This window comes from Pezoporus wallicus, unplaced genomic scaffold, assembly GCF_028554395.1.
Source record: "Pezoporus wallicus isolate ANWC-B61680 ecotype Strahan unplaced genomic scaffold, APGP_CSIRO_Pwel_v1 contig_10380, whole genome shotgun sequence".
Taxonomy (NCBI): Eukaryota; Metazoa; Chordata; class Aves; order Psittaciformes; family Psittacidae; genus Pezoporus; species Pezoporus wallicus.
In genome coordinates, this window is record NW_026635718.1 from 9,201 (window position 1) to 20,037 (window position 10,837).

Below are 10,837 nucleotides of genomic sequence, written 5' to 3' on the forward strand. Positions count from 1 at the left end.
CTGTAAGGAAGAGTTTGCTGTGTGCAGCCCCTCTGCTTTGCTGCAGGCTGCTCTCGCCGTGCCGCAGAGCCCCTTGCCGCGCTGCATGCCGTGGTCCTGGGCGTCTCTTGCAGGGCACTGGGGTCCTTGTAACTGGGATCAAAGCGTTGCACAGAAGCAAAGGGAGAAAGGCCCAGAAGTGGGCCTGAGGGGGCGCGAGGCTGGGTGTGGGGGGGGAAGGCAGCAAAGGGGTCTGGTGCTTAGCGTGGGGCTCAGGAGCAGCAAGTTCCCACCCGTGCCTCTGCCGGCTTCGGGCCACGGTGCTAACGCTCCTCTCCTCGTCCTGTTGCAGACCCTGCTCCATTCCTCACCATGGGTGACATGAAAACTCCGGATTTCGATGACCTGCTGGCGGCTTTTGATATTCCTGACATTGACACCAACGAGGCCATCCATTCTGGCCATGAGGAAGCCGATGCTCACATCAAGCAAGTCCCTGGAGAGCCGGGCCCCCCTGACCACGTCCTGCCCCACACGGACATCACCGCTGTCAGCGTGATCGTGAAGAACACGGTCTGCCCCGAGCAGCTCGACGCCCTGGACGGGCGCAGCAAGGACGGGCACGTCATCGGCTCCCGCTTGCTGCAGAATGGCTTTGGGGCCACCGAGATGCCCAGGTCCCCCCCCTCCAGGTCTGTGGAAGCTGTAGCCTCCTCCAACGGGGAGTGCTGGGTGAAGGAGAAAGGCCCCAAGCCCCTGGATATCTTCTCCCATTTTAGCCCCGATCCCAATGAAGACAATGCTGCCAACCTGATCGACAGACCCCGGGAGTGCAAGGCGAAAGAGAAGTCCCTTGCCGTGCCCTCCCTCTCCCCATCTCCCACCCTGTCCCTGGACTGCAAAGAGCCCATGGGGGAGAACCCGGAGAACCTGCCCCCGGCTTACCCGCAGGCCTTTGAAAGCAGCCAGGCCAGGGGTGCCAGCGGGTCCCCTTCTGCCATCTCCTGCATCAAGAAGGAGGAGTCTGACTCGGAGGATGTGGGCCGTGAAGCCAGCCCAAAGGGTTTGGCTGCAGCCCTGGGGGACAGCCCCTTGGAGCACCTGAAGTCAGTCACCGTGCGCTACGCCGCCGAGGATTCTCCCATCACGTCCTGGCCTGGATCTGACCCAAACCTGGACAGCAGCACCAGCAACCTTCCTGAAGTGAAGCACTCGCCCGCCAGCCCCCGGGAGCCGTTCTTCAAGCCTTCCTCTCCGGTGGTGCAAAGCCCCAGGCTCCCCCCGTCTCCAAAGCACCTGGACAGCATTGCCCTCAAGGAAGAGCACGAAGTTCTGGACAAGTCCATGGGAAGCCCGCAGAGCATGTCCAGTGCTGAGGAAGAGGAGGAGGAGGAAGAAGACAACACCAACGATTCCCCCTCCTCCAACTCCTCCCGGCCCCTGAAGGTGCGGATTAAAACCATCAAGACGTCTTGTGGCAGCATCACCCGCACTGTGACCAGGGTCTCCTCAGATTCCGAGCCTGGCTCCACCAAGGGGCCCCCTGAGCACAGCTCTCAAGAGACCTCTCTGGAGGGCGCCAGCTTCTCAGCATCGGCAGACAAAGAGGAAGGGATAGTGCTGGAGGTGTCCAAGGACAAAATGGAGCTCTCCAGCCCCTTGAAAAGCACGGAGGGGCCCAAAATCGTCAGTGTTCAGCTGGGCAACGGCACCAAGCTCAAAGGGACTGTCCTGCCCGTCTCCACCATCCAGAACGCCAGCAGCGCCATGCTGATCGCCGCCAGCGTGGCTCAGCAGAAATCCATGGTGCTGCCAGCAAAGACGGGTAAGGCCGTGGCCAAGAACATCATCAACCTGGTGCCGCAGACCCTGCCCAAAGCCGACACCAGGACCAACGTCAGCACCGTGACGCAGACCAGCACCGTCACCACCACGGCCAACCAGAAAGTCAACGGCACCACGGTGGTGATGGTGCAGCCGCAGAAGCCTTCCCCTACCCTTGCAGGCACGGTCATTTCCCGGAGCCAGTCCAGCCTCGTGGAAGCCTTCAACAAGATCCTCAACAGTAAAAACCTCTTGCCAACGTACAAACCCAACCTGAACCCCCCGGCCGACGCCAGCCTCGCGCTGCCTCCCTTCGGCTACCGCTGCCTGGAGTGCGGGGACGCCTTCGCCCTAGAGAAGAGCTTGGCTCGCCACTACGACCGGCGCAGCATGCGCATCGAGGTCACCTGCAACCACTGCACCAAGCGCCTCGTCTTCTTCAACAAGTGCAGTTTGCTGCTGCACGCCCGCGAGCACAAGGACAAGGGCCTGGTGATGCAGTGCTCCCATCTGGTTATGAGGCCCATCGCCCTGGATCAAATGATCGGGCAGCCCGACATCACCCCCCTGGTCTCAGTGACCTCCTTCCCGGCTAGCAAAGTGACTGGTGTGGCTCAGGATGCCTTGGCCACGGCCAACGGGGCTCAGGACCTCCCCATCCTGCCTCTGAGCAACAGCTCAGAGCAGACCAACTACAGCTGCTTCAGGTGCCTGGAGTGCAAAGAGCAATGCAAAGACAAAGCCGGGCTGGCCGCGCATTTCCAGCAGGCAGTGACCACGGGGACAAGCAGCAGCACGGTACGTGGGTGGGAGAGCGGTGAGACCCACGGCAACCCATCCCCGGGGATGTGGGGCAGACGGGGGGGGGGGGGCTCCAGATGTGATGCAGGCAGCCCCTGCCTGTGCCCACCTGATTCCTCTCCATGTAAAACTCATGCAGGAAGGAAAACCCAGGAGGCACGGGGTGGAGGGCAGGGAGGCTGACAGTAAACCTGCCCTGGGGGTACAGGAGTGGGGTGCAGCAGGGAGGGATGAGCAGGTCCCCGAGTGCTGATGCCCTGCGGTCTGGCCCCCAGTGCAGGACAGAGCCATGTTAGAGCAGCGGGCGCTGCTTCCTCTTTCGATGGCTTGAAGCACAAATGGAGCCTGGAGAAAGCAGGAGGGGGTGTGCTGGGGGGGGTTTTCCCCCCCTTGTTTCTGGGTCAACCTTGGGATCCTGGGTGCTTCCTGCTGCTGCCAACACATCCTGGTTTGTTGAGGCAAGCAGCATCCAGCAAATACACCGCCGAGGGGTGACCTTTAAAAGGCAAGGAGGGCAAACAGGTCCGGAGAGGAGCCCTGTCCTCCCTGTCTCTTCACCTCTCCCTTTGTGCAGAGAGGCTCAGCCCCCTTGGCTTTCTTTGCACAGAAGGAATTTGCTCCTGGTTCCCTGGTAACCCTGCTCAGGTTGCTGCTGTAGCCATGGCGCTGCTCAAATGCAGATATGAGGGCCCTGCTCCAGAGGAGGGCTGCTTTCTGTCTGAAGGTCATCGGGAGCCCTGAGATTCACGTGCTTGTATGATTGTCCCAAGGACCTTGCCTTTAACAGGGGAGGATTTCTTCCTCCCATTCCCTCTCGTAGCCTTGGAGGGGATGGAGCTTGAGCCAGGCAATTCAGTGTGAAGTTGCTGTCAAGGCAAAAGCTCTTCCCAGGCTCCCCTTAGCCAGAGCAGCTCTGTCCCTGTACCCAGCAGATGGCCTCCTCCCTGCACCCACACCGACTAAAACCAGGATCTGTTCCCTTCTCCAGCAAACCAAAAGACCCAGAGGCTTCCTCAGCACAGGGAGGGATGGGGAGGCTGAAGCCATAAATCTCCATAATCCTCACCTGCCACCTTTCATTCCCTGATCCCCCCCCTGGTTCCTGCCCCATCTCCTCAGCCAGTCTTTGGCTGCTGTTACCTGGCTGATTTCTTGTTCCCTCTCATTGCTTTGCTGCCAGATTCACCCTTGGGTCTCTCTTGGCAGTGCTCTGGCCCCTGGCCTCGTCGCAGCCGCGAGGGGAGCCCGAGGCGAGCCTGCAGCGCGTGGCTGGGGCTGCTCTTCTCCTCACCCCACCTCGTTACCCCATCTCTCAGGGCAGCTCCTATTGGAAGCTCATCCCCTCAAGTCCTTGCCAGCTTCTCCCATTGAGAGCCCCGTGGCCGTATCCTGGTGTGGGGTTGAAGCAGTTTCAGGCTGGGTCTGGCAGCTGCTGGGAATGCAGCGGTGAAAGTCCCGTGCTGGGTCCCTGCCTGACCCTTGGCGCACGCTGTGTCTGGGACCCCTGTGATGAAAAGGGTTGTGGAACACCCTCAGCCAGTACCCAGCTAGCACAGGAGCTCCTAAAATGCAGGAGCAAAGCATTAGGAATGCTGATAGGGATACCAGGAATAGCAGGAAAGCAAAGTACCTCCTAAAATGTAGGAGCAAAGCATTAGGAATACTGATAGGGATACCAGGAGTAGCAGGAAAGCAAAGTATCTCCTAAAATGTAGGAGCAAAGTGTTAGGAATACTGTTAGGAATAGTGGAAAAGCAAAGTATCTCCTAAAATGCAGGAGCAAAGCATTAGGAATACTGTTAGGGATATCAGGAATATCAGGAAAGCAAAGTATCTCCTAAAATGTAGGAGCAAAGTGTTAGGAATACTGTTAGGAATAGTGGGAAAGCAAAGGATCTCCTAAAATGTAGGAGCAAAGTGTTAGGAATACTGTTAGGGACATCAGGAATAGCAGGAAAGCAAAGTATCTCCTAAAATGTAGGAGCAAAGCATTAGGAATACTGTTAGGAATAGTGGGAAAGCAAAGGATCTTCTAAAATGCAGGCGCAAAGCATTAGGAATACTGTTAGGGATATCAGGAATAGCAGGAGAGCACAGCATCTCCTAAAATGTAGGAGCAAAGCATTAGGAATACTGTTAGGAATAGTGGGAAAGCAAAGGATCTCCTAAAATGTAGGAGCAAAGTGTTAGGAATACTGTTAGGGACATCAGGAAAGCAAAGTATCTCCTAAAATGCAGGAGCAAAGCATTAGGAATGCTGTTAGGGACATCAGGAATAGCAGGAGAGCACAGCATCTCCTAAAATGTAGGAGCAAAGCATTAGGAATGCTGTTAGGGACATCAGGAATAGCAGGAGAGCACAGCATCTCCTAAAATGTAGGAGCAAAGCATTAGGAATGCTGTTAGGGACATCAGGAATAGCAGGAGAGCACAGCATCTCCTAAAATGTAGGAGCAAAGCATTAGGAATGCTGTTAGGGACATCAGGAATAGCAGGAGAGCACAGCATCTCCTAACGCGTGCCCTGCAGAGTCCCGGCACCTCTCCCCCGTGGCCGCGCACGGCTCGGGGCTGCTGTGGGTGTTGCAGGTTGTTCCCCCTCCAACCCGCAGGGTTTGTGACCCTCTGGCTGCTCTTCCCCCGCCAGGTTTGCACCACGTGCCCCATGATCATGTCCAACCGCTGCAGCTTCAGCGCCCACCAGCGCATCCACAAGAGCCGCCCGCCCCACGTCTGCCCCGAGTGCGGGGGGAACTTCCTGCTGGCCAACTTCGAGGCGCACCTCAAGGACGCCTGCCTGCACTTCTCCCGCAGAGTGGGCTACAGGTAGGGCCACGGCCGGGGGGAGCACCCACTTCCCTTATCCCCACCGGTGCTGGGTGCAAGGCTGAGGGTGCCCGGGGAGGTCGGGAATGCTCCGTCCCTGGCGGTGTTCGAGGCCGGGTTGGACAGAGCCGTGGGTGCCATGGTTTAGTGGGAGGTGTCCCTGCCCATGGCAGGGGGTTGGAACTGGGATGATCTCAAGGTCCTTTCCAACCCAAACCATTCCCTGGTTCTATGAACCGTTTGCTTTACCCCTTCCCTGTCTCTCACCCCTTTAACACGGGGGGGGAATTTCCCTCTTCCTGGGGCCTGCTGGCCATCGTTTCACCTCATGGCTGGCAGCATCAGGTCCCCCCAGTGGTGAGCACTGGTTGCTCCTAACTGGAATTTCCCCAGAGCCCAGAACTGGTTTGGATTCTGCTGTCCTTTGGGGCAGGGCCTCATCCCGAGTCCTAAGGCTTGGACAAGGAGCAGGCGTGGGCCCCGGTGCTCCCGTGTCTCTCTGCTGTTGGCCCTTGGTGTGTGGCAGCCTCTGCAGCGCGGCTCCTCCTCTCTGCAGGTGCCCCAGCTGCGCCGTGGTCTTCGGTGGGGTCAACTCCATCAAATCCCACATCCAGACCTCCCACTGCGAGGTGTTCCACAAGTGCCCCATCTGCCCCATGGCGTTCAAGTCCGCCCCCAGCGCCCACGCGCACGTCTACACGCAGCACCCTGGCTTCGGCAACCAGCAGTCCAAGTAAGTGCTCCCTGAGATCACCCCTAACAAGCCATAGGATGGGGGCAGGTTTAGATGGGCTATTAGGGAAAATGCCTCCACCAGCAGGGCCGTCAAGCACTGGAACAGGGCTCCCAGGGAAGCCCTTGAGTCCCCTCCCTGGAAGCATTTAAAGGATGGGTAGATGTGGCACTTAGCGGCATGGTTTTAGTGGCAGTGCTGCCTTCATGGCTGGATTCCATGTTTTCTGACCTAAAGGATTCCATGGTTACAAGAAGTGGGAGCATCCTGGGTTGGGGGGCGCATTGGGGAAGAGCTCAGCACCAGGATGGGGGAGCTGCATCTGTCTCCTTTTCACTTTCCCATCCCTTGGCGTGGGTCAGGCTGCTCCCAGGGCTGCTTTCCACCCTCTTGCTCCTCCTGCTGCGAGCCCGGGCTGTGCCAGCAGTGTTTTTTTTCCCCCCTCCCCACAGAATGATTTACAAGTGTGCGATGTGCGACACGGTTTTCACCCACAAGCCCCTGCTCTCCTCCCACTTCGACCAGCATCTCCTTAACCAGCGGGTCAGCGTCTTCAAGTGCCCGGACTGCCCGCTGCTCTTCGCCCAGAAGCGCACCATGCTGGAGCACCTTAAGGTAACAACGCGTGTTCCAGGAGAGCTCTCCTTCACCGGGGCTGGGTGAGGGCTCCCAGCGCATCACTGGTGCAGCAGGACCCTGACACCTGGTTCCATTTGTCCCCCCAAGCCTGAGATGAGCCCGTCTGTGCAGGATGGGGCCTGGCTGCGGGCTCCTTCTTAGCCCACTGCAGTGCTGGGGAAGGGGTTGGGGGGAGGAAATCCCAACCCCAAACGGCTGCCGAGCCCTTTCCTTTCCAGAACACCCACCAGCCCCAGAAGCCCAAGGAAGACCTGGCAAAGAAGGCGGCCATCCTGCTGACGCCGAAGCAGGAGCCTCTGGAAACGCCCGTGTCCAAGATCTCGGAGTCGTCGTCGTCCTCCACGGAGGAGGACGAGCCCCCAAGCTCCCCGGAGCTGCGCAAGACCAAGCGGAGCCGCTTCCAGCGCAAGACGGTCAACAAGTCCAAAGGCAGCGGCTGGACGTGCGGCGTCTGCCACTCCTGGTTCCCCGAGCGCGATGAGTACGTCTCCCACATGAAGAAGGACCACGGCAAGGTGAGGAGGAAACCTGGGCTCTGCTTCCGGCTTTGCTGAGCCCTTCGGGAACGTGGGCAGGGGCTGCTGAGAGCGCAGAGCAGCGCGGCGGGACCCCAGGGCACAGTGTGCCCGTCACCCCAATAGGGACGCAGTCAGGGCTGGGTTTTGGGGAGCAGAACCCAGGTACTTGTTACGCAGGTGCGCAGCGTTGGGACGGGCACGGAGCAGTGAGCGGGAGGCAGCACCAAGTTCCCACATCCGGCTTCTCCCATGGGAACGCTGCTCCGGGCCCCCCGCGCTGGACCCCCCCTGCCTCTTTGTCTCTTGCAGTCGGTGAAGAAGTTCCCGTGCCACCTCTGCGAGCGCTCCTTCTGCTCCGCTCCCAGCCTCCGGAGACACGTGCGAGTGAACCACGAAGGGATCAAGCGCGTCTATCCCTGCCGGTACCCGACGGGAGGGCTCTGCTTGGAGAGGGGTGGATTTGGTGCTCCCCGCTCGAGCCGGGCTGGGGTGCAGAAAGCTACGGATGAATGAAGCACGATGGGGGTTGAGTAGTGCTGGGGGTCCGGATGCCGGAGCCAGGCCTCGGTGGCTGCCCGGTTGTGCTGGAGCAAGCCTGGGGCTCGGCTCCTCGCTGCAGAGCATCACTTCATTGCCTCCTCGCTCTGGCCCTGCAGGTACTGCACAGAGGGCAAAAGGACCTTCAGCAGCCGGCTCATCCTGGAGAAGCACATCCAGGTGCGACACGGGATCAAGGTGACCGACCAGACCAAGAGCCAGGAGGTTGTTATCGCCCGCATAGGGACCGGCCCCATGCAGGTACGAGGTCCCTGCGGTCCCGTGTTAGGGGTGTTTGCAGAGGGCTGGGGCCTTGCGGAGGTTTTGGGCATCTCCGTGAGCCCCGATCCTGGTTTGTGCTTCCCTCGCCGTGTCCTGCGGTGCTTGGGGCTGGCAGCTCCCTCCCACTGCGAGGCCCTGCTCCTGCCTGGGCACAGCTGAGCTCCTGCCAGCGCACTGGGGGCTGAGCTTGGCCAGCCCAGCCTCTCCCTGCCTGCAGGGAAGGGAACGCAGACGCATCCCAGCTGCCTTCGAGCCGGCTCAGGAGCTGCCCCGGTGCGAGGGGCAACTCTGAGGCTGCTGCGGGAGCCCCTTGGGGCACCGCTCCCGGTGTGGGGCAGGAAGGACCCCTTTGGCCTTTACCCAAGCAAATCCCCCTTGGAAACCCCGGAGCGGGTTGGGTTAGGGCAGGAGCTGCTCGAGTTGCCCCCCACCCCGTTACAGCTTCCGTGCCCCCTTCCCGCAGGCGTCCGGTCGGAAGCGGAAGTTGTCGTCGGATGAAGGCGATTCCTGCAGCGAGGAGCCCGACAGCACCACCCCTCCCTCCAAAAGCTCCAAGGGCGACCGCAGGGCCCCGTTGCGGTGCCGCAAGTGCGGGTACCTGGCCAGCAGCTCCGCCGACTTCCAGGAGCACATCCCCCAGCACCGGACTGACGAGAGCTCCCACCAGTGCCGCGAGTGCGGGCTCTGCTTCACCTCCCAGGTCTCCCTCAACCGCCACCGCTTCATCACCCACAAGAAGAAGAAGGGAGCGGGCGAGCTGGAGGAGCCGGGGCCCCGGAGCCCGCTGGAAGGAGGAGCGCCGCACGCGGGCGATGGGAAGCTCTCGTGCAAGGTGTGCGGGCGCTGCTTCGACAGCCAGCTCAACCTCAAGACCCATTTCCGTACCCACGGCATGGCCTTCATCCGGGCCAGGCAGAACGCGAGCCCCGAGAACTAGGGAGCCCAGGCAGCGGCAAGGAGACGTGTACATAGCGAGCAGGGGGCTCTTTGGGACCGGGGCTCCCTGCCTGCTCCTGGGCAGCGCCTCAGCATGGGGCTGGATGAAAGAGCCGTGAAGAGAAGAACCTGGCTTGCACAGCAGGGCCTGGCTCGGGGCGCCCGGCTGCATCCCCCAGGCTGGGGGACTCGGGCTCCCCCCCCCCGGTTTGGGGGCAGGAGCCAGGGGGAGGCAGGGATTCACTGGGCAGGAGATGAGGGGCAGAGCTGGGATGCGTGGCCCTGCTGTGGGGAGAGCACCGGGCTCTCGTGGCTCTGTCTCACGGGGAGGGACAGCTCCTTCCTTCCACAGGGATGGGGAAGGGAGGAGGCCGCCTCCCACCCTGTTTGCACACCGGGGTCGCTGCTCTCCTCTGCACTGGGGGGCTCTCTTCAGCCCTCCCAGCTGGGTTGTGCCGCGATGGAAGCAGAGCCTGGTTGAGGCCAGGGACCAGGGGAGAGACGTCTCCATGGCAGGACAGAGGCGGCTGCGCCGGGAACTTGGCACAGCAAAATCCACCTTTTCGTTCGGTTTCGTTTGGGTTTTGGTTGCTTGGGGTCGGTTTCTTTTCCCTTTCCCTTCTGAATGTTGCTTGCTCCCCATGTTGCTGGAGCGGGATCGGGGCGGGGGGGAGAAGCCGAATCCGGCCCCTCCTTGGCTCCGTTCGCCTGCCACGAGCACGAGGTTCCTCTTCACCACCCCTGGCACTGACTTCAGCCGCTCAGCGCTTCGTGCCGCGGGACAGCCCCAGCCTGCACCTCCCCTTCGGCAGCAGGACAAGAGAAGGGGCTCCGGGCAGGATGAGCCCCACGGCAGCACCATCCCCGCCCCACGGAGCTGCGCCGAGTGCAGGATCGGTGCCGGCTGCTGCAGAGAGGGAAAGGTGCTGCCAAACCCCATCACAGACTGAAACAGTGGGGCCTGGGGGGGGGGGCTTCTCTAAGGGTGCTGCTGCCCCCCCCCAACCTCCTGCCCTGCTCCCGGCACCACCACGGAGCAGCCTCACCCCCTCCTTTGCACTGGGAACAGTGGCACCGGGGATGGGGGGGGTCCCTCCCGCATGGGGCTCCCCCCTTCCCCATAGAAACTACTGGCAAAGCCCCTTCCTCCTCGTTCTGTTCGTGCAGCGCCTGTGCTTGGGGTGTTCGTGTTGAGTCCTCTCCTTGTGCGTGCCCCCCCCCCGACGCGGTTTAAAGCTGTAGCACCCACTAAAGGTGACACCCCCCCCCCCCCCGTTGTGATTTGGGGTTGGCGTTGGTTTCATTCCTATGGGGAGGGAACACGGGGTTTGGGGGGGGGGGGGGTGGTCTTGCTTTTTCTTTCTTTTCCTCTGTGTTTGATGTGCAGGAGGTGCCCCCCCCAAGGTTCAGGTGGATTCAATTCATGGCACATGGGGGGGGGGAAGGGGGAGGAAATAACCCAAAACTCAGCTCCCACAGCCCCTGGGCCAGTTCCCCCCCCCCCAGTGTTTCGTGTGGGGCTGCGACCATGTAAATGCTGTGTAATAATAGAGAAGAACCTAAAGTTTCTATGAGTTTTAGAGGCAGGAAACGAAACAAATCGCTTTGTAACCCTGGTTTTTCAAGCACTTCAGTGCCTTTGGAGCGACTTCTGTTTGGGGGGGGGGTGTTCGGGGGGGGGGGGGGGCTCTGTCCACTTCTTTGTAGGGCTGTGATTACGCTACATTAAAGCTACGGGCACTGCGAGAGGCTCTCAGGTATCC

The 10,837-nt window shown here is 60.7% G+C and overlaps 1 protein-coding gene across 1 annotated transcript; it reads left to right on the forward strand.

Annotated features, from left to right (window-relative positions):
- Positions 1-307: 307 nt before the first annotated feature.
- On the forward strand, positions 308-9,108 carry ZNF687 (zinc finger protein 687). The gene is made up of 8 exons (XM_057397939.1): positions 308-2,601; positions 5,251-5,429; positions 5,986-6,162; positions 6,615-6,777; positions 7,020-7,316; positions 7,629-7,741; positions 7,976-8,117; positions 8,602-9,108. Exons 1-8 carry the CDS (start codon positions 352-354, stop codon positions 9,073-9,075), a joined length of 3,795 nt encoding a protein of 1,264 aa, XP_057253922.1. The 5' UTR covers positions 308-351; the 3' UTR covers positions 9,076-9,108.
- The last annotated feature ends 1,729 nt before the right edge of the window (positions 9,109-10,837 follow it).